Source organism: Microplitis demolitor, chromosome 9 (genome assembly GCF_026212275.2).
Source record: "Microplitis demolitor isolate Queensland-Clemson2020A chromosome 9, iyMicDemo2.1a, whole genome shotgun sequence".
Lineage (NCBI taxonomy): Eukaryota > Metazoa > Arthropoda > Insecta > Hymenoptera > Braconidae > Microplitis > Microplitis demolitor.
The window spans coordinates 7,975,629-8,002,623 of record NC_068553.1 but is presented as its reverse complement, the minus strand read 5'-3'; the positions used below and the strand labels follow the sequence as shown (position 1 = coordinate 8,002,623).

General features: G+C 34.5%; 1 protein-coding gene across 2 annotated transcripts in view; it reads right to left on the bottom strand.

Moving 5' to 3' along the window:
• Positions 1-26,995, bottom strand: part of LOC103577221 (RING finger protein 121) — a 76,033-nt gene that overhangs the window by 45,024 nt on the left and 4,014 nt on the right. For both annotated transcript variants that reach the window (XM_053742090.1, XM_053742089.1), the window contains exon 5: positions 1,923-2,151. In XM_053742090.1, coding sequence (XP_053598065.1) covers positions 1,923-2,151 — 229 coding nt within the window. The remainder of the gene's footprint in view (positions 1-1,922; positions 2,152-26,995) is intronic.

Here is a 26,995-nt window from a genome sequence, read left to right as displayed (position 1 = left end):
TTTAATATGACTATTGAGCCCAATAGTTACACATTTTTTATAAGAAAAGTATACAGATTTGAAGTCAGATAAAATAGTAATGATAATGCCGAGTACCGGACTATTTTTGGAATTATTAGATTCGTAAAAAGCGTATGATGACCGATATAAAATTTTGCTACATAATTTGAATAGATTCAAAACTTTTTTAATTATTACCAATCTGTAACGTAGCAGTAGTGCTTTTTCTAAGCTTAGCGACATTCTTAAAACCTTTATCATGTATAAATTTATCACACAAATTAATTTGGAAATCGCAACACTAACTCCGATTGAGACGAAACGCACTATAATGTAAAAGCCGCGATATATATTCACACACATACGCTACACTGATATTTCCCACAAATACATACATAGTTTTTAATCCTAAACAAGCCGTCTACCGACAAAAGACAAAAAAAATATTTAGTACCGATTACCAAATATTTTTTTGGTGGAAACAAATACTTATTTTACCATAATAAGATTTAATTGAAATAAAAAAATGATTTATTAAATTATAATAAATAATGTTGATGAGCACAAAATATTTTTTTCTCCCAAATATGTGACTAAAAATTTTGTTACTAAATTCACTTAGTAATAAATCCTTCTATCAGTGTACGTGTGGCCTTTCAACCAAAGTCGTAGCGTGTTTCACCGTATTTAAAGTCGTGGCGTATTCGGCTCAACTCAAACCAAGTTGACTCAAAGGTTTCTTTTTATCAGTGTATATACACCCGTGAAAAATGAATCATACATGGCCATGTATGGAAATTGGCCAGATATGGCCATATATGACCATGTATGGCTATACATAGCTTAATACGACCATATATGACTTGATATGACAATGTATAGAAATTTTAACTAAATTAAAAAAAAAATTTTAAAACATTTTTTTTTTAATTATTTTGGCGACGCAGAGATTATCAGATAGCGAGCAATTGAATTCCTAATCGAAATGGAAATTTTTAATTCAGAGAAAAAACGCTAGACTTATTAACGACCGCACCCGCTTTAGTAGGATTCGAACCTGGGACCTTCCATACGAGAGACCGACGCTTTGACGACTAGGCTATACGACCGACAGTTACAACAAAGTTTAGTTGTGCTATGTAAGGTTCAAAGAATACAATCATTTTCGAAAAAGCAAAATATAATCATCAATATGCTGTTAGTGATATCAAAAAAATTTCCTATTTTTTTAACACTACAACATCTTGTTTATAAGTAATTGTAATAGTTAGCTAAACCCATGAAAAATGAATCATACATAACCATGCATGGCCATATATAGCTCATATATGAAGCATATATGGCCATACATGGAGCATATATGGTCATACATGGGCATACAACTTTTTTTAATACAGTCATGCATGGCCATACATGACCTTGTATGATTCATGTATGGTCATGCATGACGGTATTAAAAAATTCCTGTGAAAAATGAATAATACATGGTCATGCATAACCGTACATGGCTCATATATGAAGCATGTATGGCCATACATGGGCATACAAACTTTTTTAATTCAGTCATGCATGACCATACATGGCCTTGTATAGTTCATGTATGGCCATGTATGACTGTATTAAAAAAGTTTATATGCCTACGTATGACCATACATGGTCATGTATGAATCATTTTTCACGGGAACTTTTTTAATACAGTCATGCATGGCCATACATGAACCATACAAGGCCATGTATGGCCATGCATGACTGTATTAAAAAAATTAGTATGGCCATATATGCTGCGTGTATGGCCATATATGCTTCATATATGAGCCATATATGGTCATGCATGGCCATGTATGATTTATTTTTCACGGGTATTTTTTTATATATATTTATATATAGTCATTAATGATAATGATTTAATAAAAAAAACTTACTCCTATATGTGATGCCATTTTATCAGTACAAATTTCAGCAATATCACGACCCAATACACCAAAATAAAGTCCGTAAAATAAAAACAATAATCCACAATCCATCCAAACTGATGGTTTGACATCAAAAACTAGATTCAATCCGAAAAATGTTGCTAATGCAATCATGTATCCTATGATTCCAAGAAAATAACTCAATCTATATATAAAATAGAACCATTTGTAGACTAGCCTGTAAAAGAAAATAAAATCTTCGTTAGGCATACATGATTTTGCATACAAGTTCTTTTATTTAATTTTAAATACAATAATTTGAGTTTTGATTGTGTTGACAAGAATAAAAAAATCTGAAAAACGTTTGACCCTGCGAGCCAGCCATGTAACTTCCCCTTAAGCTCAGAACCAGTGTTATGAATACCTTTTCGAGCTCTATGGACTCAAAAAACTTTACGTCTTTTGTTACTACCTATTTGTAACCGGGAAATTTAAATTACATTTTTTCATTGTATTATTTAAATTTTCCTCTTTGGCCATAGTACAACTGCGCACTCAGCTTCAGAATTCACAGTAATTTGGATCCTGTTGTTATCAACTACTTAAGTCAAGATCCTGAGGAAGGCTTCAAGAAAGCGAGTCCAAACTATAGAGGGCGTTTCACCAATGCATAAAAGTCAGCAATACTGGGCCTCTTCTCTCTATCGTCGGCCGGACACTATTCTGGAAGGACACTCTTTTCCATCAAGCCTACTAGGCTTCAGCTTCGGTCGTCATCTGAAGACGCCATATTTAGGTTGCGGTGCAATTTACCAAATATCACAAGAACATAAGCTGTATCATTGTCACCTTGGGTACATGAGCTGGGCGAGTCTTGGTCAGCGGAAGAGCCCTTATTTACCGAGCTTACGATAAATATTGTATGGAGACAACTGGAATAGTCACATCGTTATCAAGGTTTTGGATTGGTTTAAGCCGGAAGGATGGTCGCTGGAAACCTCGCCTTGGACTCGGGATTACCAGTGCGCAGTAAGATTATATAAGCCTGTGGTACGCGAGGCGAACCGTTAAGTAAAGTATGATTATTGTCATTAGTTTTCCGGGTAAATTTATATTTGTGAAATATGTGAGAGTGAGTCAGCCACGTAGGCATGAGTTGTATGCCATTTTGGGCGTAATTTGTCTTATTGATTTTTATAGTGGTCGACTAGACTTTCAAAATCATAACTTTTACGATGCAGCGTTAGAAATTTCATTTAAGAAATGATACTTCAGACAAATAATACGAAGTCTTAAGCTCTTTAATGTAAATTACAATGTGAATATCGTAAAATTTGAAGAGAAACGTTAAGTAAAAGAATAAAATAATAATCATTGAGACGTTGGATTCGAACCCAAGTTCTTCCGAGTGCGAAGTGTCGGACGCCTTGGACCACTCGGCCACCGAAGAGTTTATAGTACAAGAGCCGAACCTACTTCGACAGTTATTGTATAATTCTGGATAATAATAACAAGTATGAGACAGAGCATGCGCAGTAGCCTATAGCTGGGCATATCTGTCATGTTATGTCTTGTTCTAATGCACGGACTTCAGCCGCTCGACTTTCTCTCTCGCGCACCACTGTTTGCTCCGATTTTTAAACTTCAAAGCCTGACAATGATTATTAATAATCAGTTTTTCGTAGGCGATGCTATACCATCGTGTTTGTTATAAAATTAACTACATTTTGGTATCAAATTCAAGCGGTTTATAGATCGGTGGAGTTAATTATATTGACTCACCTGTTCATACCCGCTTGCCAGGTAGTTTGGTCAAGAAATGGGGAGGCAAGACTACCGCGGCATATTACATGCATTATTTGCTGTCGGTTAGTGTACAATTTGGCTGGTTGCAAGAACAGTAAAAAATTAAAAAAAATTTAATAATTTTTATTAATTTATTAATTTTTATTAATTAATTTATTAACTTTTATTAATTTATTTAAAAACAGCCTGGCCAGGATTTTGATAGGCAAGCTATTATAGGCATATTTATCTATTATCAAAGCATTTTAATAAATATATCTCATCGGGTTGCAAGATCGGTGAAGGTCGAAGAAGGTCCGGCTCTTGTACTATTACACTTTAATTTATTTTTTAGGTCCATATAAACGATTTGAATAAACATTCATAAGTCCTGAAAGCGCCTCTTGCAGAGGACGCAGTTAATTTTTAAAAATCACGATAAATTATCGTAATTTTTATAGCTTACATCGTATTATAACAGAGGCAACGCTGTAATATTCATTTTATTCAAAAGTACATAGATAGATGAATATAGGAATATAGTTTTTGAGTTGTAATTTTTATTTCTTTTTTTTTTACGATATCAAATTGTAATTTTTAAAGTAATTTTTAATCCTAAAAATCTTTGATAAAATTATGATGTTAAACAGTAAAAAATATAACCCACATAGTAAATTTTGAAATAAGACATTTTAAAATTGAAGCTAATAAAAGTCTAGTCCACGATTGCGATATTAACATCGTAAATTTTGCTAGAATTTTCTTCCTGTGTAGAGTGACGTAGATTCTATTTAACGTTATAATTTAATAAAATTAATGGTTGATGTATTGTTTAGATTCTAACCACTGAGTATAATTGATCAATTTCGTATCTTTCAATTAATTATTATTAGTGACCAGGAAATGGGTGGATACTCGACCCTGACAGTTTCATTATATATAAGATAGTTTAATCAGTTGACTCAGTACCAAGAGGCTGGGCTAACTGCTAATAATAAAAGAATCTCTCGGTGGCGCCTAACATGTAATCCTTGCCAGTCGCCATTGTGATCGTGACTTGGAGGTGTGGGTCACCTTAGCGCAGTAAAAAGTCCACGGTTATATATTACCTGAACGTAACCAAATTAGGTACGTTTCATAATACGCTTTGAAAAATCAGAAATAATTAGTAATAAGCGTTTCTTAAATTTTTTTTTTCACAATTATGCCTGATAAAATCAATGCGTTCGGACAGAAGTTGACAGAAGTGTTAACGGTAAAGAGTAAAATAAGATTTGAATCAGATTAGAGTATTACATATGAAATATTCGAAAAAAAAGTAAGGAACAGTGACTTCTCAATGATTTTGCTGATAATATGACAGTGTTGCCAACACTTGAAATTCTATCCCCCTAGGAGTAATTTCAAAAACTTCTAAAAACCCCCAAACTGACAATTTGAAAAATGAAGGTCCTGATCTAATATAAAGAAGGTTTTAGCGAAACTAGTGAATCAAAGTAGTGTTTGGATTTTTTGGTTCACTAAATTCTCCTAATAGTTAGTAATAGTTAGTAATAGTAGTAATAAATAAAGTTTGATGCCTAATAATTATAATATTTTTAGCGATTAATATTAATTCAAATAGTAATATCATGATTTCAATATTTAATAAATAATAATTATAAATCGAATGCTGAAATATACAGTTCATTTAGATAAAATTATCATGTAAAACTATAAAAAAGACAAAGTAAACACTAAAAAAATTCAACTTTAAAGTTTAACAGCCAAAACTTAAATATCTATTATTTGTAAAGTAAGAAATTGAAGTCTCAAACAATAAAAATATAAAGGATTCAAAATAATAAATTTAGTTAGAACGCTACTTTGTAAAGTCCTCGAACTAAGAAACTTTACCAGGAGCTGTTTTTAAATTTTAATATTATTCAACAGTCAAATTTAATGATATAAACGGAAATAAATAAATTTTGACGGATATTTATCATTAAAGCAAATATTAAATATTCCCACTGAAATCAGTGAAGATTGACTATATTAAACTGTACATTATACTCCGTAAATTTGTAAAAAGTATGTGTCAGCCTCAGCAAATTTTATTGTTTGATGCAGTAAAATTTCATGCGCTACCGTCATCCATTTAAGGTTGTTCGGACACTACTGCGACATTTAGATAAAAATCTGAATTTTTATTATGTGATTAATTAATATCAAATACGTATAAATTCATTTTTTGTGGTACATCTGACGAATAGTTTTCGCGTTATTAATTATTGAAATATCGTAATTTAACATACAGAGTTATAACGTATACTTTGCTGAAATTTCGCGACGGAGACGCGGAACAGCCTAATATAGCGTATGCGGTCGCCCACGCGTGTTTCTAAATAATAATAAATAATAATAAACCATATTAAGTACCAAGATCGAATTAAAATGAAATAGTAAATTTAAACAATGATTAAATTATAAATAATAAATATTTGTCGTGCCTGGACCAGCTCCTCAGGCTGGGTTAGTGCACGCAGGCGCCAGACCGTTTATCCCAAAACAGACAAAATTTATCCAGGCGGGATTCACGAGGGAAAATCCGAGCAAGTGACTCACGACAAAGTGGATAAACATTCAAAAGAAATAAAATAAATAATGAAAACAAAGATTAGTAAATATATGATAATTAATTACATACAAATAATAAATAAGATCAGGAAAAATGAAATGAAGCGGTAGGAAAAGACCCAGAGAAATAAATATTAAACTTTCCCCGACAGCTGTTGGTTTCCGAGTTTTAATTTTCATAAACAATTTAAACAATATTTCACAATATTTAGTTTCATTAAATCAATAACAATAATACCTGGTTATTTTGCCAAAAATAATATCGCAATATCACAATCAATTATATAAACTGAGTTGACCAAAACAAATATAATTTAATTTAATTGATAATATAAATTTTTAATATTAAATAAAAGAAACAATTATTTCATTTAAATTTTCCCAAAATCCTAAATAATAACAATATTTTTATTTCCTATTATCTCTCAGCACCTGTGAGAGAGAAAGATACGGAATTTATCCTCACTCACACTCAAAATAATAAATTCCTCGGTATTAAACTAATTTATAATTTTAAAATAAAAATTTCAATAATAATTCTTAGACCGCTGGAGTACACAAATAAATCAAAAGTAACAAAAGTAAACTCACTCAATTATTTTAAATAATAATATATATATATATATATAATAATGCGTAATATTTTTCTGCAAATATTTCGAGTGAGCACAAAAAAAAAGAAATCATTTTAAATACTTCGGGAATTTTCACCCAAGTGATGATGTCAGTACTTGAGGAATTCACTCAAGTACTGTATGCACTCTATAGATATATATACTATAGGCATATATATATGTATACCGGCAACGTTTCACTACGTTGTACTTAACTTATATATACATATATATATATATATATATAGAAATATCCGAATATTTTTAACAATAATAAACGAAATATCTAACAATAATTAACGACAATTATTTATAATATTAATCATGTATCACTCAGTAATCAATTATGAACAAATTAATTTCCCTCGCCGCGGCGACCAACAACTACCAGGGGCGGTTTTCACGTGAAAAATATATGCCGTGAAGGAAATTCAAAGTACTTACTCAAAATTAATAATCTCCAGGAACCAAAATAAAATGGGTTGAAACAAATATTTTAACTAATTCACCCGGTGAACTTTAATAATTATCCTTTTTTTTTTCAAAATAAATAATAAATGCGCGGTTGTACAAATAAAAAAGCGTCTACACACAATGCTAGTCCGTCTCTTTCTAATTTAATTTTCCTGACCTCCACCTGTTGGTCGTCGCCCACCTGGCGCCACCGTCGCCCTTAATTACTATTCTAATTATTTTTACTAGCCCTGGGCCTAGTTTTAAATTGAAAATATAAAATACAAAGACAATCCTTCAATACCTGAATGATACATGAATAATTGTTTAATGTATGAACTATCTATTTATAACTTATGCTTATTTTTATTTTATCCGGTAACTGAAATAATAATTATTTAAAAATTATAAAATTGACGTCGGGAACATAGCCAAGGTATTGATTTACCGTTACCCGGCGGTCAATATTTTCCAACCAAACTGACATTCTTAATCGGATGACAAATTCAAATAAAATAATATATTAGACAATTGTTGGGGCACGACGCTACGCTGGATTATGCATCCCAACTGTTCTAAAATCATAAACAATAACTTAAAATTTACAAGACCAATGGTTTGTATTCTTAAATTATAAAGTAAAATTACTTCACACACGTGCTCTCTCATACTCAGCGCGCATGCGCTAGCACCGTGCACGGACTGCCGTCTCCATCGGTGAAATGGCGGAATGCCCGCGTAACGACTCAAATTCAAATATATAATCTAAATATTCAACTTATAACTAACTAAAAATTAAATAATTTGAATCGTTACGTGGCACCTCCCCACCAGGCCGTGTTTTGCCCCTAAAACACGGGCGAGACTCTGCATTCCCCTCGCCGGCACGATCACCTGAAAACCTTAAATTCAACATTTATACCTGGATCTTTTGTACCGGGTATATAAAATAAAATAATCAAAATCAAAAGAAAATAATTTTACCAAAACGACAAAAACAAAAAGAACTCGAACAAAATGTCGATCAGCCCCGTCACTTACCAATCTGCTCGAACCGTCGATGGGAGGGAAAAGGGGGTTAACTAGTTTCATCAAATGAATTAAGTACTCTCTCAATTGGTTGGGTTACGCCTATTTATTTAGTTAAATGGGCATTATGTGCCGGGCGTCTTACAACAATTGACGAACAACAAAAATGAATACAAATAGCTAAGCCTCTAGTTGGGCCACTTTCGGGTCACTCGGGCCCATCTGGTATAAGCCGTAAACACGGCGCATCCGTTCGTCTGGATTCGTCCAAGCGATCCAGTCTAACTGGCTCAACTGATCTCCCAGTCCACCATGTTCACCAGGGCAGCGGCCCCCACGCAGGTTTCGACTGCAGACCATGCATCGGTCACGAACAGCAAGCTGTAGCCGACCGTGGGCCCCAGGGCATTCGCCAGTGTAAAAGGTGAGACATTCCTTACAAAAAAGACGATCCTCCTTTGGTTGATTGATGCACTCCTTGGCCCCATGTCCTACCTGGCCGCATCGCGCGCACCCTGACGGTAGGTTAGATCTACGCGCCCCCTGTTTCTTGAGAGCCCGGATCTTCACGCCAACTAAGAGCGCCATGTGGGCCTTCCACGTTTCAGACCCGCGGGGTATCATACCAATCCCATCTTGTTCATGGTATGTCTCCATGTACTTCATAGTTTCTTCCTTGGTCAGCGGCATTCCTGCGTAATCATACAACAGGTATTCTAACTCTCCTGGAGGTTATAATTATACTGAGAATAATCAAGCGACAGTAGTAGTGGTAGATAGCAGTAGACGGTAATAGTCATCAACAGTACAGTAGTAGACAGTGATAGAAATAGATAGCGGTGGATAGAATAAGTAAATCAAGTAACAGTGATAGATAAGGCATTTAGCCATGCGATTGCGTCAACTTGCCTCTGATGGACATTTTCAGCTCGTTTAACTAGCTTTAAGAATTTCACATGACTACGACCAAGATATTTGCCTTCGGGGGTTTCCATTTCAACGATAACTGGAGTTACAACCTTCGAGATGACAAATGGGCCCGCATAGAGTGGTGCTAATTTACCCACAACCTGCTTACTCTTTTTCGACAAGACGTGAGTAGGTTTATAGACTTGATACCTATCTCAAACAAAATATCACGTCGTTTTTTATTGTAATAGGCCGCGTATCGTTCGGAGGATCGTCGAATACGTCGATTAACAATATCGCGTAATTCTATCATCCGATCCATCCGTTGAATCCAACCACTGCGGTCGACATTATCATCGACAACAATATTATTGTCATCTGCGACTCGACAGTTGCGAATAGGACATGGATCACGGCCTAAGTTCAAATACGCGGGACTCACACCGAGTGATTCATGAACCGCAGTATTGTACGCAAACTGGAATTCGTCAATACTTACATCCCAGTCACGATGATAATTACCCAAGTAACTCATAATCATGGTCTTCAGGTTACGGTTGACTCTTTCAACCGGGTTAGCTTGGGCATGATACGGTGGTGTGGTAGTATGCTGAATACCACACTCTTGAACGAGATCAGCAACGTCTCGATTCAGGGATTCATGACCATTATCGGTCCAGAATACACGTGGAACGCCCCAGCGATTAATAACGAACTGTCGAAAACTTTTGGCTACAGTTTTTCCGTTTGCAGCTCGCACTGGTACACACTCAATCCACCGCGTGTATAGATCCTCAAACACGAGTAAATATGAATAACCCGCACGAGAACGCGTGAACGACATCGTATCAGCTGCTACGACTTCCCAAGGTTCACCTGGTATCCTTGGCGTCATAAAACCAATTGGTTTGCGCTGAACTGGCTTTGACTCAAGACATCGTTCACAACTATTGACATATCGCTGTATATCTCGAAACATTTCAGGCCAATAATACCTCAATAACGCCCGTGCGTATGTCTTCTGGACGACCAAGTGACCAGATTGTGAATGATCGTGGACTTCCTGGAGTAAACGCTGTCGTTGGTCAGCTGGTACGACTAACTTCCAGTCGTTATCTTCTTCCCCAAGGATCTGTCTCATGGAGTCAGGCCGTCGTCGATACAATCTACCATTCTCGTAATGATAGTCGGGTAGTGCGTCTGGATCAGATCTCAACAAGCGACATTTTTCCTCGTACCATTCATCGTTTCCAGCCTCGCCTAATGCGTTGAACTGACTCTCGGTGGGTTCCTGGTCTTCGTAGATACGCGAGAGAGCATCCGGGGCTTCGTTTTCCGCCCCCTTCCGATATTCGATCTTCATATCGTACTCGGAGAGCTCCATAGCCCACCGGGCTAATTTTCCCGTCGGATCTCGAGCATTCATAAGCTACCGGAGACTAGCATGATCAGTCACGACTGTAAATTTAAAACCTTCAAGGTAATGTCTAAACTTACGTACGGCCCAAACTACCGCAAGACATTTCTTTTCAGTCGTACTGTAGTTGGCTTCTGCGCTGTTCAATGCCTTACTCGCGCACGCAATCAAGTATTCTCGGTCCTCGTTACGCTGAACCAAAACTGCGCCGAGTCCACACTGACTAGCATCCGTATACAACGTGAACGGTAGCGTGTAGTCAGGTGTTGACAAGACTGGAGCTTCCGCGAGTGCCTTCTTAAGAGACTGAAAAGACTCTTCTTCAGCCTCAGTCCATCTCCAGGGTACGTCTTTGCGAGTCAAACGATACAGTGGACCAGCTACGCACGCGACGTTTTTCAAATAACGATGGTACCAATTAATCATGCCATTGAAGCGACGGATTTGTTTTACATTCTTCGGCCGCGGGTAGTTTAAAATCGGTTCTGTTTTCTCAGGGTCTGGCCTGAGTCCCTCCTTGTCCAGTAAAAAGCACAAAAATCGTACTTGCTGTTGGCAAAATTTACTTTTGTCGAAGTTTAAAGTAAACCCAGCCCCTCGTAACCGACTCAAAACAACTTCCAACATCTCCAGATGTTTCTTGAAAGTCGGGGTTACGATAATTATATCGTCCAGGTATGCAAATACAAACGGAGATAAATCAGGTGTAATTATGTTGTCCATTACACGCTGAAAACTCGCCGGGTCGTTCGTTATCCCATCGGCATGCGTTTGTATTGAAAAAGACCACGACCGGGAACCCAAAAAGCAGTATATTTGCGACTGTTTAGACTCATTAGGATTTGCCAAAACGCTGAGTTCATATCGAGTGTCGTGATATAATGTGCGTCACGATATTTCTCGAGAATCTCGATCATATCCGGCGGTCGATACGTGTCTTTTTCAATTACGTTGTTCACATCGCGAAAATCAACGCACATGCGATATGTTCCATCGGGTTTCTTCACCATAATAAGTTGACTGGACCATTCCGACGCTGGAGCAGGCTCAACGATGTCATCTTCGAGCATCTTGTCAATTGCCTCGTGTAATGCCTGAAGAACCACTGGTGATCGACGATAAACTCGTTGTTTAATCGGTCGCTCGTCTTTGAGCCTAATCTCATGCTCAACCAACGAGGTCAATCCCAAACCAGGTGGCATTAATTTCTGTTGAAGGTCCAAGAACTCACGTAACTGTTTGGTTTCGTCTCCAGTGAGTTCATGCACAGCTGCAACGTCTTTAGGTCGCGAATTAATTTCAGGTTCGAACATTAATTCATGCCAGGTACTACCGCGCATACACCAAACTCGGTTTCTCAGGTCCAATTCCATATCCACATAATTTATGAAGTTAGTACCGATTAAATTCAAACTTCCCAACCGAGGAATATAATGAACTAGAAATATGACCTCTTCAACACCATCGAGGGTCATTTTCACGTTTACCACGCCTCCACTCACGTCAGTCGTTCTATTTGCCATCCCAAAACGAGTCGGTCGAGCTTCAAGCAAACATGGAAAACCATCAGCCATTAATTCTCTCGCGAAGTCACCAAAAGCCGTTGTTTTAGCCCCGGTATCGATTATTGCGACCTTTTGACGAGTACCCGCGCGGATGACTACCTGCGGTTGGGGTTTACCATGACGTAGATGCCAAAAATCATCATTTTCATCACCTGGTTGATTTATAAATGGCACTGAAACGGCTGTTCGATCTTCTACCGCGGTTGATTCATCAAGTGTGGTATCTTCTTCACACTTGGCCTCGCACGGTGGATCAGAAACAGCGTGAATGTCCGCCTGGACAACAATCCGACGTAAACTCATCGAAACCCGCTCCCTGGTGACTGTTGTCGGAGGGATTGATGAACCTCCAGCACCGCCACCCTCTACTGGCGGGCTGCGTCGTCGTTTTTTGGTAATTGGAAGGCGTTGGGACGGCTGTCTACGTTACAAACACATGTAACGGCTGTCTTTCCAACTACTCCACACCTCATACATACGTCCCGGCGTGGTTCGTGACAAAAGTAGCCCAAATGTTCAAGTGAGCCACAATTGTAACAGAATCTTGGACGAACGATTCTGTTTTGTCCCATCTGACCTGGATTCCGAGCTAACGACTGGTTATCAGAGTTATTGAATCCCGGAGGCGATCGTTTGCCACCATGTGAAGTCATTGGACATCTCGGAGAATTACTGGCAGGTAGATTTGACACCCTCGGAGGTTGTGAGTGCTGTATGGGAGGGCTCTTGGGAATCGCGCCGCGATCCTGCGCATTTCGGACCTGCTGCTGACTCGCTGGCAGGTTCTGTGGATTTACACGCTGCTCAGCAGTCTTTACAGTTGCCTTGGTAACCGGTTTTGTCGACTGGTCAGGTCCACCAGGTGTCACAGGTGCCAAGTGTTGCTCGGCAGCCCTCTGCTGGCGAGATCTGCGCAATCTACGCTTCTTCTTTGTCCCCTGTCTCGACTGTGAACCACTGGTAGTGTCAGAGTGTTCGGCCATGGTGTCAACTGCGTGCATGCCAGCTCGGTGGTCCCTTGGAGGTCGAATACCGGCAGAATACGAACATTCCTTAATGTTCGCTTCTTCCCTCGGTGGTGGTTGGCGATGGTTTCTCGCTGCCTTCCATCTTTCCTCGACCTGGGTGGCTTTTATCAACAACGAGTGATAAGTACCGAAGTCACCAAATGGACAGTGGTCCCAGTACGCGGGTAACAATCATTTCGTTGCCCGTCTGACTTGCCTACGCTCCGATGGTGGGTGTCTCAGGCGAGAATATAAATTCTGCAGGCATATCAAGTAATCACGGGCATTTTCCTTCAGGCCCTGATTACGTGCGCGAATATCAGCCCTGATTTCGCGTTGACGACCACCACTCTTGAACCACGTCAAAAATTCCGACCTGAACGACTCCCAATTCGACTGTCGGTGGCAATCGCACTCAACCAGACTTCAGCTTTGCCCTTGAAGACCTCTGGTAATACTGCGAGACGATTAGCTCAACGAATCCCGGCGCTGCGCATTAACACGACCAGGCGTCTCAGGAATTCATCGCTGGTCATGAAACCATCACCAGAGAACGATAACTTCCAATTCCTGACGATGGCCCCATGATCACGGGCGAATACGCAAGGTGAATGGCGTTTCTCGCTACCTGAACTCCGATGTGAGTGATATTCAGATGATGATGATGATGAATAACTGTCGTCTGAATCTGATTTACTCGACGAACTGTGATGATGTCAGTCAGAATTACGACCTCTGTGGGAATCCTTGGGTGTCTGGAACTGGACCCTGGACGGTGTGGGGTTAGGAGGGCCTCCAGACCCAGTATTTTGCCGTCGCTGGTGATTGGTGATGTCGACTGGGTGTGGAGCCAACGGATTGGTCCTGGGGTCGTGCGCATGATTGCCCTGAGTAGTGGCAGGTCTCGTGCAGGTCAGTATGTATCCACTCTAGATAGTTTCTGGAAACACTTTGGATTTACTCCATGTCCGCTCTGGAAATACTCTGGGTTCACTCTCAGAAAAGGGCACAAAACCGTTCTGGAAATACTCTGGAGTCCGTATGGTTGGATCGGGTTATCATAATATTTCCAGAGTGTTTTTAGAGTGGGTTGAAGGTCGTAAGAGACACCTCAAAGTAAAAATTTTACCGGCGATGAAAATATAACAAATCAAGGACACTTGTTGAACTTTGGTAAAGTTGGTGAGAGCAATAATTGTTGAAAAATTATTACTTTGCGTCTTCAATCATAAAGTATTGGATATGATCCAAATAAAATAAATGGTTAAGTTCTCAATGGCGAAAGGATCGTGGGTATTATAACGGGGAAAATTTGAATTTACCGCGTTCAAGTAAGTCAAAATAAAATCTATTATGTGTACTGTCAGTCATGTGACATTAACACCCAGGGTATTTCGGGTAGGTAGCGACTAGTAGTCCGGAAGTGGAAATTTCAATTGCTCGACCGTCAATCCCACTTAGAATTAAGCAGGAGAGAAAAATACAACCAAAGTCAAGAAGTGAGCGATCAATTATAAACGGGGACCGGAATGAGAATCGGGCATTAACGAACGGAACGACCGGACCGTCGAGACGCACAAGACCCGAACATCTAAGTGACGCCATAACAGACGCCAGGGCAGACGCCGTGTAATTAATTATATCAGGTAATTCAATCAGGTTGTAGAAATAATATCACGCACTCACATTAAAACTGAATAATATTCGACAAGAACTTAAATATATTTGTTACAAAATATCGTACCATATTTGAATGAAAGTCTTTTTATTATCAATTGGATATAAAGTTATTTATAAAAAAGAGTCATATATTTATTATGTTTAGATCAATGTATATTAGGGTGATTCAAAAAATAACAAATTTCTTTTTTCCTCTCGGAAACAGGCTCAAAAGTTTCATTTAGATATACAAAGACGCCGGTGAAAATTAGAGCTCTTAATATTAACATTGAGAGGTTCCGCATTGCACTTTTCTTACTTTCTATAAGAATAACATGGAAAAAATTTTTTTTGCGTCTTCTGATTTTTATAACTAGCTAACGATGTATCATCGGAAAAATCAACGAGTCTATTTTGTAGGAAATCGAATGGTCTACAAAAAAAGTCTCTTATCATTTTTTGATAATTCCATTTGTTCAAAACTTATTTGAGGTTGAAGTCGAATTTATATTAAATTTTGAGATCTTTTTACTTTTCCGGTGAAACTATCAAACTTATCACAAAATATCATAGGACCTTATTTGTAGGCAATTTTATTTCCTACAAATTATTATCAATAAAGTTTTTTCGAATTCCGCATTGTTTTCTAGTTCTATTCATATCAATGTCAAGCTCATAAAAAAAAATCTTTCGATCGATTTTACGATCTTGACATTAAAATAAAAAAAACTAGAAAACAATGAGAAATCGTCAAATCCTTATCAGGATTACCTTCTCAGGTCCTTACGAGGATATCCTCATCAAATCCTTATCAGAGTTGACTTATTAGTAATTATTTTTAAAAAAATATTAAATTACGAAAAAAAAAAATAAGAAAATTTTCGTTCGATCCGGAATGTGATCTATTGTATTAAGAGTATTACTTAGAGAAAGTTAACATGTTATTCATTGATGAAAAAATCCCGATGACTGCTGGGGTCGAACCTGCATACTTCCGATTCAAAGTTCTTGATGCTATCTACTGCGCTGACACATATATGTGATCTTGTAAGTGTAAATATTATATTCATTATAATGTCAACGAATAACTGATAAAGAAGTAAAAAATCCGTGCTGCAATGATTGACGTAATTTTTATATAATGTTATTTCGTACTTTGTTTTATTTTTAGCCTGTAACCAAAATATTTAAAGGGATTGGATAACTTCTTTATTAATAAGAGGATCCCAAAAAAAATAGACCCAGAATAAATAAACTCCAAGAAAATAAATCAGCAAAAATAGACCCAAAAAAAAGCGGATGCAAACATCTAAAGTTTTTCATTAGGCACCTAATTTTATTCTATTTTGTATGAGGCTTTGCCCCTGGACCCTACCGGGACTTAGCACCTGGATCCCTTAGAGGTGTCCTTTTTTCACGAAAGAAATTAACAAGTAAATTGATGGCTTCGTAACTTTTGACCCGGAGACAAATTACCCGCGACAAAACACCCGGAAATCAAGATACCCGCGACAAAATACTCGCAAGCCAAAATATCTATGATTAGTTGACCCGATAGACTTGGTACTGCTCAATCGATTGTAGAACAAAATAAAAAAATCAACTATGTTTAGGTTTCCACTATATAAAATTGTCGCATTATCGTACGATGGACGGTGTGGCTCAATAAGTTATAGATCAAATTGAACGGAATATAGTATAGTGCCGGATAGATCAACTGGTAAAGCACTCGGCGCGATACCGACATGGTCTGGACTCGATTCCCAGTTCGGGCCATCTATATTTTTCTCAATTTATCTATAAATTGTCTTCTTGAGAAGGTTTGCATGTTTAGGTTTCCACTACATTAAGTTGGCGTATTACCGTACGATGGACGGTGTGGCTCAATAAGTTATAGATCAAATTTAACGGAATATAGTATAGTGCCGGATAGCTCAACTGAGAGCACTCGGCGCGATACCGACATGGTCTGGGTTCGATTCCCAGTTCGGGCTATCTATGAAGCGTTCCACGCCAAATCAGACACCATTTAGCTTTTGAACCTCGAACTTTTTTGAAACTTTTTTATCTTTTAGCATAGGTTCAAAGAGGCCTTCATGATTTTTTTCAAATTTTTTCCTTCAACCATTTTTGAAATATCGAATTTCTAAAAATGGAGAGATTTTTTTTTAATTGCCAGTAACCTTGCGAAAAGTGGTTTAAACAAAATTTTAAAGAGTCAAAAAATGTTCGTCTTTTAGATATTTTTCGATAAAAAACATCAAAAAAAATTTTTGAATCACGCTTCTATTGAAATTTTAACTTTTAAGTATAAATTGTCAATTTACAAAAAACACGTACTGGTCGATTTCCCTCATAATTTTTTTACAGCCAACTGTCACTTATTCTATAACTTTTCCAGCTATGCTCATAATCGGACAACGATGGGATCTATTTTTTTAGATTTTTTAAATTTTATATTCCACTTTATTTTTAACAAAAATGTCTTAAAATAATAGTATGCTCAAAATTTACTGTTCATAATTATCTGACACACAACTATCATCAAAATTTTCAAAGTTTCTTCCATAAAAAAATTATTACTAATTAATTAATAAATAATAATTCTAATTGTTAATAATAATAGTTAATTCATTAATAATAATTGTTCTAAGGAAATAAAATTAGAAAATTCTAATGATAGTTGTTTGCCAGATGATTATTAACAGTAAATCCTGAGCATGCTATTATTTTAAGATATTTTTCTTAAAAAAAATCGGTCTGTCGATTGACCCTGTGGGCCAGCTCCAAAATTTTCCGCCCATTTCGAGCTCCTCGAGCTCGAAAAATTGTTGTAGATACATTTTCGAGCTTTTCGAGCTCGAAAATACTATTGTATGCCTTTGTTTTCGAAAAATAACGTTTTTTACCACTTTTGCTACAACGATATCTCTCGAACAAATAAACTGATTGAGACGTTTAAGGTGGCAATCGATGCGTTTTATTGAGTTCTACAATTGATCAGATTTTTAAATTGATTTATAGAGCCGTTTTTGAGAAATTTCCAAAATACTAAAAAAAATTTTTTATTTTTTAATTCTTTCGTTAACGGTTTCTCTTGAACGAATGAACCGATTTTGATGGTTGAGGTGGCATTCGACACGGCTTACAAAGTTTTAGAGCTGATCAGATTTTGGAATCAATCCATCGAGCAAATTAGAAGTTATAAAAAAAAACATTTATGAAAAAATTTTATTTTTGAAATATCTCCGACCGTACCCTACCGATTAAGCTCAAATTTTCAGTGTTTATAGTAAATAATAAGCCGCATTGAATGACACCTAGAAGATCGAAATCGGTTCATCTGTTCAAAAATTACAGAATATTTACATACGTACGTACGTACATACATACATACTCTCGGACATCATCTTGAATTTAGTCAGAATAGCTTCCTAGAACCTCAAAACGTCGACATCTGTTGAAATTTCGATTTTCACAAATCGGAGTGAAACCAATAACTTCCCGAATTTTTGAAACTTTGCAATTTTCTTAGCGGGAAGTTAAAAAACTGGAATATGAAATTTAAAAAATCTAAAAAAAATAGATCCCATCGTGGTCCCGTTATGAGCATAGCTGGAAAACTTGTAGAATAAATGACAGTTTTCTGTGAAAAATTATGAGGAAAATCGATCGTGATTGGAGCGTGGTTCCAAAATTTTTTTTTATATTTTTTATCGAAAAATATCTAAAAACGAACATTTTTTGACTCTTTAAAATTTCGTTTAAACCACTTTTCGCAAAGTTACAGGCGTTTGTAAAAAAAATCTCTCCATTTTTCAAAATTCGATATTTCAAAAACGGTTGGGGGAAAAAATTTGAAAAAAATCATGAAGGCTTCGTTCAACCTATACTAAAAAAAGTTACAAAAGAATCCGAGTCGCAAAAGCTAAATGGTGTCCGATTTGGCGTGAAACGCCCTCTATATTTTTCTCTATTGTATCTACACTGTAAAAAGAGCGGTATTAAAAATAAACTCATTTTAACTCCGCTCGCTGTAAAAATGAAATTACACCGGTGAGGAGGAGTAATTTACCGGTGTTAAAAATACCGATGTTAAAACGAGGTAACCGGTGTAAAAACGGAGTAGAACCGGTGTAAAAGCGGGGTAACCGGTGTAAAAGCAGGGTAAACTGGAAGAAGAACTTTAAAGATTATAAAACACAAAAATGTAAGTTCTATATGAAAATTAATAACAAATATCATTTATTAACAAGTATAGTGATCGAGTAAGTAAAAGTAATCACAAAATAAAATATTTTAACATCGATAAAAAATACCTACACCGAAGGCGGCGTTATTTTAACACCGTAGAATTTGTTTTAACACCGGTACAAAATATTTACACTTGCAGCGGCGTTATTTTTACACCGCTTTCGGTGTTGAAATTTAACACCACTGATTTTAATACCTATACCGCTTGGACTTACCCCGGTGATTTTTTACAGTGTATGAATTGTCTTATTGAGAAGGTTTGCATGTTTAGGTTGCCACTATATTAAATTGGTTTCCACTATATAAAACCAATTGAATATAGTGGAAACCTAAAACATGCAAACCTTCTCAATAAGATAATTTATAGATAAATTGAGAAAAATATAGAAAGCCCGGACTGGGAATCAAGCTCAGATCATGTCGGTATCGCGCCGAGTGCTCTACCAGTTGAGCTATCCGGCACTATACTATATTCCGTTCAATTTAATCTAACTTATTGAGCCACACTGTCCATCGTACGGTAATACACCAATTTTATATAGTGGAAACCTAAAACATGCAAACCTTCTCAATAAGACAATTTATAGATAAATTGAGAAAAATATAGATAGCCTGGACTGGGAATCAAGCTCAGATATGTCGGTATCGCGCCGAGTGCTCTACCAGTTGAGCTATCCGGCACTATACTAAACTCATATTTATTCACCTTTTAAACCTTCTTTGGACTTTCACAAATAATTCAAGACCAAAATTAGGCAAATCGATTCAGCCGTTCTCGAGTTTTAGCGAGACTAACGAACAGCAATTGATTTTTATTTATATAGTGTTATAGTGTTATGTCTGATCATCCTCATCTCATATACATACATAATGATAAAATTTAAAAATTTAAACATTTAAAGTAAATACTTCATTGAAAATGTTCTGAGAAAGAACAAAAATGACTTAGAGAAATTTTATCTTTAGTTGTTCATTGTGGAAGAAAAAGATCGTGGGAGCGATGCAGGGGTCCTCTAAAAAGGACAGCTGCATAACTCCCGCGATAAGGCCGAACACCACTTTTTAGAGTTTTTCTACGAAAACTCGTAAAAGTGATAATGAAATAGAAAATTCGTGTTTCCGCTGCTTGGGAGTCCTCTGACCCAAAAGTGAAACTCTCCAGATCACTTTTGGGAAGTAACCGAAATATTTTATTTAAATAAAATACAAAATTAAAGCGAAAAGAAATAAAAGACAGAGTAAAGAAATATGAAACATCTAGCGAACAAATAAATAGATAATGAAGTAAATAAATACATAATAGAATAAATAAATTAATAAATTAACAAATAATTGAGTTAATAAGCAAATCAATAAATAAACCAATATACGAATAAATAAAAAAACTTACAAATGAATAGAGAATCAAGTAAATAAATAAATTATTTAATTAATTAGTAAATAATTGAACAAATAAATAGCTAAGTAAAAGAACAAATAGACAAATAAATGCATAAGTAATCAAGTAAATCAATAAATAAATAAGTACATAAACAGTTAAGTAAAGGTAAGCTAGAGAGAGGGCAACAGAACCGCCTAGGACTAATGCGGAGGGGATGGTGCGACCCCTGAAGTATTGGGTCCTAAACAAATGGGAAGAAAATCAAGGCCAGAATGATTTTCTATTGAGCCTGATTTCCTCCCGAACAGAATAATGAAGCAACGCCTTTTCGTTTCTGTGAGACTCCGAAGTTTAACAAAAAAAAAGTCAGTCGTAAAAATTGGTTCAAAGTGGACAGTTGTGTAATAGATATTAGTAAGTCAGAATAGGCTGGTAGCCACCTGATATTTTAAAAATAGTTAAAATATGTAATATTAAATCAGAGCAGGCGAGGAGCCACCTGATATATATAGAAAGGAGATCATAATTATAATAAATGAAAATAAATGTACATTAAGGTGTGAACACGTTTTTATTCAAAATGAAGAAAAAGAAAAAGAAAAGTGTTAATATGTATTAAATTAGTGTCAGCAAATAATTTGGACATCAAAAATTAGTTCAAGAAAACAGGTATAACACAATAAATAAAGTATTAGATTCGAATTTGAAATGTTCCGTTAAATATTCAAATTATAAAATTGAAATGTTCAATTTAAAAGTTTGTAAAAGATTAAGCGATCTAAATTTTGTAACAATATATATAATAACATAAAATTATCAAATAATTTATTTAAAATAATAAAACCCTATCCTCTCTCCAAAAATATTTCTTAGTCCCCGGTCTATTGGTCGAAAGACTAGGGCCGAACAAAAATAATTTAAACTGTTATGAAAGATGTTAAAAGATAACATCTTAACGTAACAATAGATTAATAGATTAATATACTATCAGATAATACACTAACAACAATTATTGTTATTAAGTCCAAATTTTGTGTGTCTAATTAAAAAAATGTACCCACACATAAGGTGCGAAAAAATAGCGTCTTTTTTTTACGAATTTTGTGTGTGTGCAATTAAATCAATGTACACACAGAGAAAAGGGTGTGAAACATAGCGCCCTTTTTTCACGAAGTTTGTGTGTGTGGAATTAAAATAATATACCCAGACATAAAAAAATGTCAAAAGTGGCACTAGCGGGTATTTGGTCGCGAGTGATTTGCCTTTGGGTCAAAGGTCGTGTCACCGAGTTCCGAATAGATAGACATTGAAAGACATGATACTATCAAATTGTAAGGCCGAGTTTGTTCCTCATGAAATCGGAAGTCAGTTGATAAGTTGACTTGCCGGGTCTATTTTTCCAGTCTATTTTTTCCGGGTCTATTTTTCCGGATCTATTTTTTCCGGATCTATTTTTTCCGGGCCTATTTTGTCCAAGTCTTTTTTTTCCGCTTTATTTTTCCGATTACCTTAATAAGGATATCTTCATGTGGGCCTGATAAGGAACACGTCAGGTTAACCCGATGGCAAATGCGGTTCACCACTAGATGTCATAATTATCATAAAATGATACTAGAAAATACATGATTTTACCAAGTCTTTAAATGAAATTTTACAAACCCCTAAAAAAACTCCTAAACATTTTTCCCCCCTAAAAAAATCGCAGTACAATTCTTTTACCCCTAAATTTGGGGGGAAAACCCCTAAGTTGGCACCACTGGTCAATCATTGCTCAGCAATCTATGCGCAACTATTTTCAACTATAATCTTCCTCCAGAATTGAGTTATAATCTAGAGCAAATTACTTGTATAAGGCTTGCACTAAGCTTGCAATTTAACTCTGGTCACAAATATCTACAGCAAGACACATACGTAGAAAAAAATGCTAGCTATAAGAGTTATGATTAAAATTCAAAAGTGACCTTCATAAGGATCACCTTTGTGTTTATAAACATATGGGGCATTCCACGCCAAATCACCGATGCCGTGGACCCGACCCTTATTTATTTAGCCAATTTGTTGACATGTTATATTCCTTATTGAAAAACGCATCCATGATTTTTTTCGAATTTTTATGTCACTATTTGAAAAGTTATGAATTTTTGAAAATTTCAGATAAAAAATATTTTAATGCTCATATCTTTGTGAAAAATATAGGGTAAGTGTGGGTATTACTATGGGTGTGGGTATTATTGCGGATTTTTTTGTTTTAATTATAAATAAATGTTACGTCCAGCTCAGATGCTGAACTTTTTATATTAAATTTTATTTTCATATTAAAATTACGTGGCGAACAAATTTTATTTTTCTTTAATAATTCTAGAGCGATAGGAAATAGTTTAGTTGTAAAAAAAAAAGTTTTAGAATTAGTAAATCAGTTTTGCTCTGACGCACGTAAAAATACTAGAACAAACAACCAAATGAATTTTTAATGACCCCTCGGGTCACAATAGAATGAAGGCCCCAAGGCCATCTGGAAACAATTTTTTAGGAATTAACAAAAAATATTTATCAACAAAAGTGTACTTAAAATATTCTAAAAGAAAGTTTAACAATGACTCATTTTTAAATAAATAAAATAAACAAAGTATATAATCTTATAAGCCTTACATTTGCAAGTGCACTTTTGTAGATAATAATATTTCGGTGCCCACATAAACGTAAAACAGATACGCAAAGAAATGAATTTAATGACACGTGGTTCAGAATATTCAAATGAATAATATTAAATGCAATAAATTCTAAATAAAAGACTTTTATCAAAGAATATTCACATAAATGATATACAAAATAAATTTTACTTAAAGGAATTCGAATTAATAATTTATTAATGGAAAAATCAACAAAAAGAATTATTTGAATCAATAATATCAAAATGAATAATAATTATCAACCAAACAAATAAATTAAATAATATTTACATGAGTAAATTTATAAAAATACGTACATGAATATACGGGACGCTATTCAATGACAATTTTATATAAATAAATATATAAGTTAATTAATAAAATTCAAATAGATAAAAATTGTAAGAATAAATATGAAATTTTATATAAATAATTAAATAAATTAATAAAATTTAAATAAATAAAAATTATAAGAATAAATATAAAATTTTGCATAAATAATTAATAAAATTTGAAGAAGTAAAAACTATGAGAAAAAAAATATAAAATTTTATATGAACAAATAAATTAACTAATATAATTTACATAAGAAAAGATTCATGCAAACAGATATAAAATTCTATCTAAGTGAACAAGTAAACCAATAAAACCTAAATAAATAAAATTTATATAAATAAATAAAAGTAAATATTCATAAGAAAAATTTATAAAATAGATATAAATTTCTATTATTATAAATAAGTTACAATATCGTTATACATGAAATATTGTGCATGTGGGTGTATGTGTGTATGCTCTCACACATAGACCTGCATCGGGGTGGGCCTTTACCACTTCCCTAACGGAAAATCCTAGGGAAAGGGAAAGGACCCAAAGGAATTGTGCTCCGATTGGACATAGTTTTCCCGCAAACAATAGACAAATTAGGACAAAGTAAAACACATGAAAAGGGCCGCAAAATCTAAAATAGGGTGAGTTTTTTTTTTTTGAGTAGCAGTTTTTCTCAGTCAGAGTTTCAGTCTCAGTTCTCAGTCCTGGGTCAGTAAGGATGAGAAAATTCAAGTACAAGTGTTCTCACACTTCTACACTAGTTCCGTACTAGTTATTTTATTTGCAAGTGTTCTCACACTTTATTTTCTATTTAATCGTACAAATGTTCTCACACTTTGTTGTTTTATTTAATTGTACAAGTGTCCTCACACTTTATTTTATTAATTATATCGCTAGCGTTTAGTAAATATTGTTTCAGTTAGTGAATAATTAAATTAGAAATATCAAGTTCACGTCAAAACAAATTGTAACCGCGAATAGTACAGTACAGTAAACTCAGTGTAAACCAGAAAAATACTCCAATCTCCACAACTTCAGGTACTGTAATCTTTAAGTTTATGTATGCAAAAATATAAAAACATTTCCAACACACGAAAATATTATAAAAGAACGTATTATATTCAAAATTCTTTAGTCCTCTCTAGTATTTGAAATCAATTTAATCGTAACCATTTTATTGTAAATTAGAGTCGGCGAACTAGCCACCTAATACTTTTAATATCAAGTTTATTGTATTCACGTCATCAAAATTTTCAATTGTATAATATATAGTAGTTAAATTCATATATTCAACATCTTTCATTTAAAAACAAACCTTCCAGATAATTACTCAGTGTGATCCCGGTCTATTGGTCGAAAGACTAGGGCCGAAAATAATAATAATAATAACTTGTCCAACATCACAGTACAAGCTACTAGTTGGACATAACAATAAACGATAATTGAGTTTTGTTGATTTAAAAAAATTATTGCTAATAATCGAAATCTGAAAGAAATTAACTGGACAGTAGTTTTACATGTACAATAAATTTTGAATTTGTTATTAATGAATTAAAATTGACAGGTTATAGAGGTTGAATATTATGCCTTTTTTATGCATTCTTGCGCAAAAAGACGTGGAACTAAAAGGTCCTTATTCTTACTCGGGAAAAACAAATTATAAATGGTCATATATAAATCATATATGTTCACATATGGGACATATATAACAATGCATGGGAATATATAATTTTCGATTATTTCTATAAATGAATACATATAACTATATATAGGTATGTAAAATAATATATGGGCAAACATAAAAGTGAACATGAAAATTGTATGCATCTCAAATTCTATATATGACCATATATAGATGTATATAATAATATATAATCATACATAAAAGTGAACATACAAAAAGAAAACGAAGTTGTGCAACGTAAGATTGAAAGAGTATAATCACTTTCGAAAAAGTAAAATTTAATCATATTGGTTGATTGATTATTGTTATTACAGTAAAAATTGGTTGATTGATATTCGATGTGTATGATATCGAGATGTATGAAGTTTTATGTTCACTTTTATGTATGACCATGTATTATTGTATATACCTATATATAGTTATATATGGTCATATATAGAATTTGAGATGCATAAAATTTTTATGTTCACTTTTATGTATGATCATATATTATTATATATACCTATATATAGGTATGTATATCCATATATAGAAACAATCGAAAATTATATATTCCCATGGATTGTTATATATATCCTATATATGGACATATATGATCTATATATGACCATATATAATTCGTTTTTCCCGGGTAATAGAGAACTTGCATGTTTTGAGATTTATTTTTTTTTAAGTTTGATTAAAGTTATTAAGAGAATTTTAAGAAAAATTTTGTTGCAAGTGATTTTTCGGGTAATTTTTTTAATTAAAAATTGCTTGTTGAAAATCTAAATTTAAACGTTAGTGACGTCATCATATCCGTCTACCAATGCCATCGCATGGCAAGGCGAAAAAAAGCTATTTCGGAGTTGTGATTTTGAAAAAAAATATATAGCTATTTAAAAATATAGGTTATACTTTGTAAAAATAAATTAATTAACTTTAAAAAAAATTCGTACCAGCAACAGAAAATTTATGACAGATAATAATTTCTTCAAAAGTCCGGAAAAATGGCTTGTGGCAATATAAAAAAAAAATATTTCACCGAATCCACTTTTGGTAGATTTTGCGAAGTTGTTTTTGTAAATTCTTTATCAACCATATTTAAATTGATTTCAAATGAATCATATAATAAATAATTATCAATTGTATTCTCAGATTATATTTAATTTTTTAGGTTAAATTTCACTTTCTTGTTATGACAAGTGACCACATGTATAGAGAAAATACAAGTGTATAGCATGATTTTCATAGGCTCACAGTTCCGACGGAGATAATAACGTCACAACCAATCATAACTCGTCTTTTTCGCATAAAAATTTTTTGAATTTTTATAATTTATTTGTAAAAGAAAAAAATTTTTTAGTAAAAAAAAAATTTTAAGAATATACTCAAAATAAATTCTTCTTTCGATTAAACAAAAATATTTAGTAATAGCAAATTAATCAAAGTTCTCTATTGGTACCACTAAACTGGGCATGTATGCACTACTCCGGTTTTCTCAATAACCCTCAGTAGTCTTGGGCCTAATCGGTCACCACTGAGAGCGCTCAATTTAGTTCATAATCCAATGGCGAACTAGTTCGCTCTTTTAGTTCATTAGTTCTTTTTTTTAAATAATTTGATAAAAACAATAAATAGAGAAAAAAATATATTTATGATTATTGCAGGTTCTGTTTATTTATGGAACATAACATTTTTTATTTAAATAAGAGTGAGAAAATAAAAGAA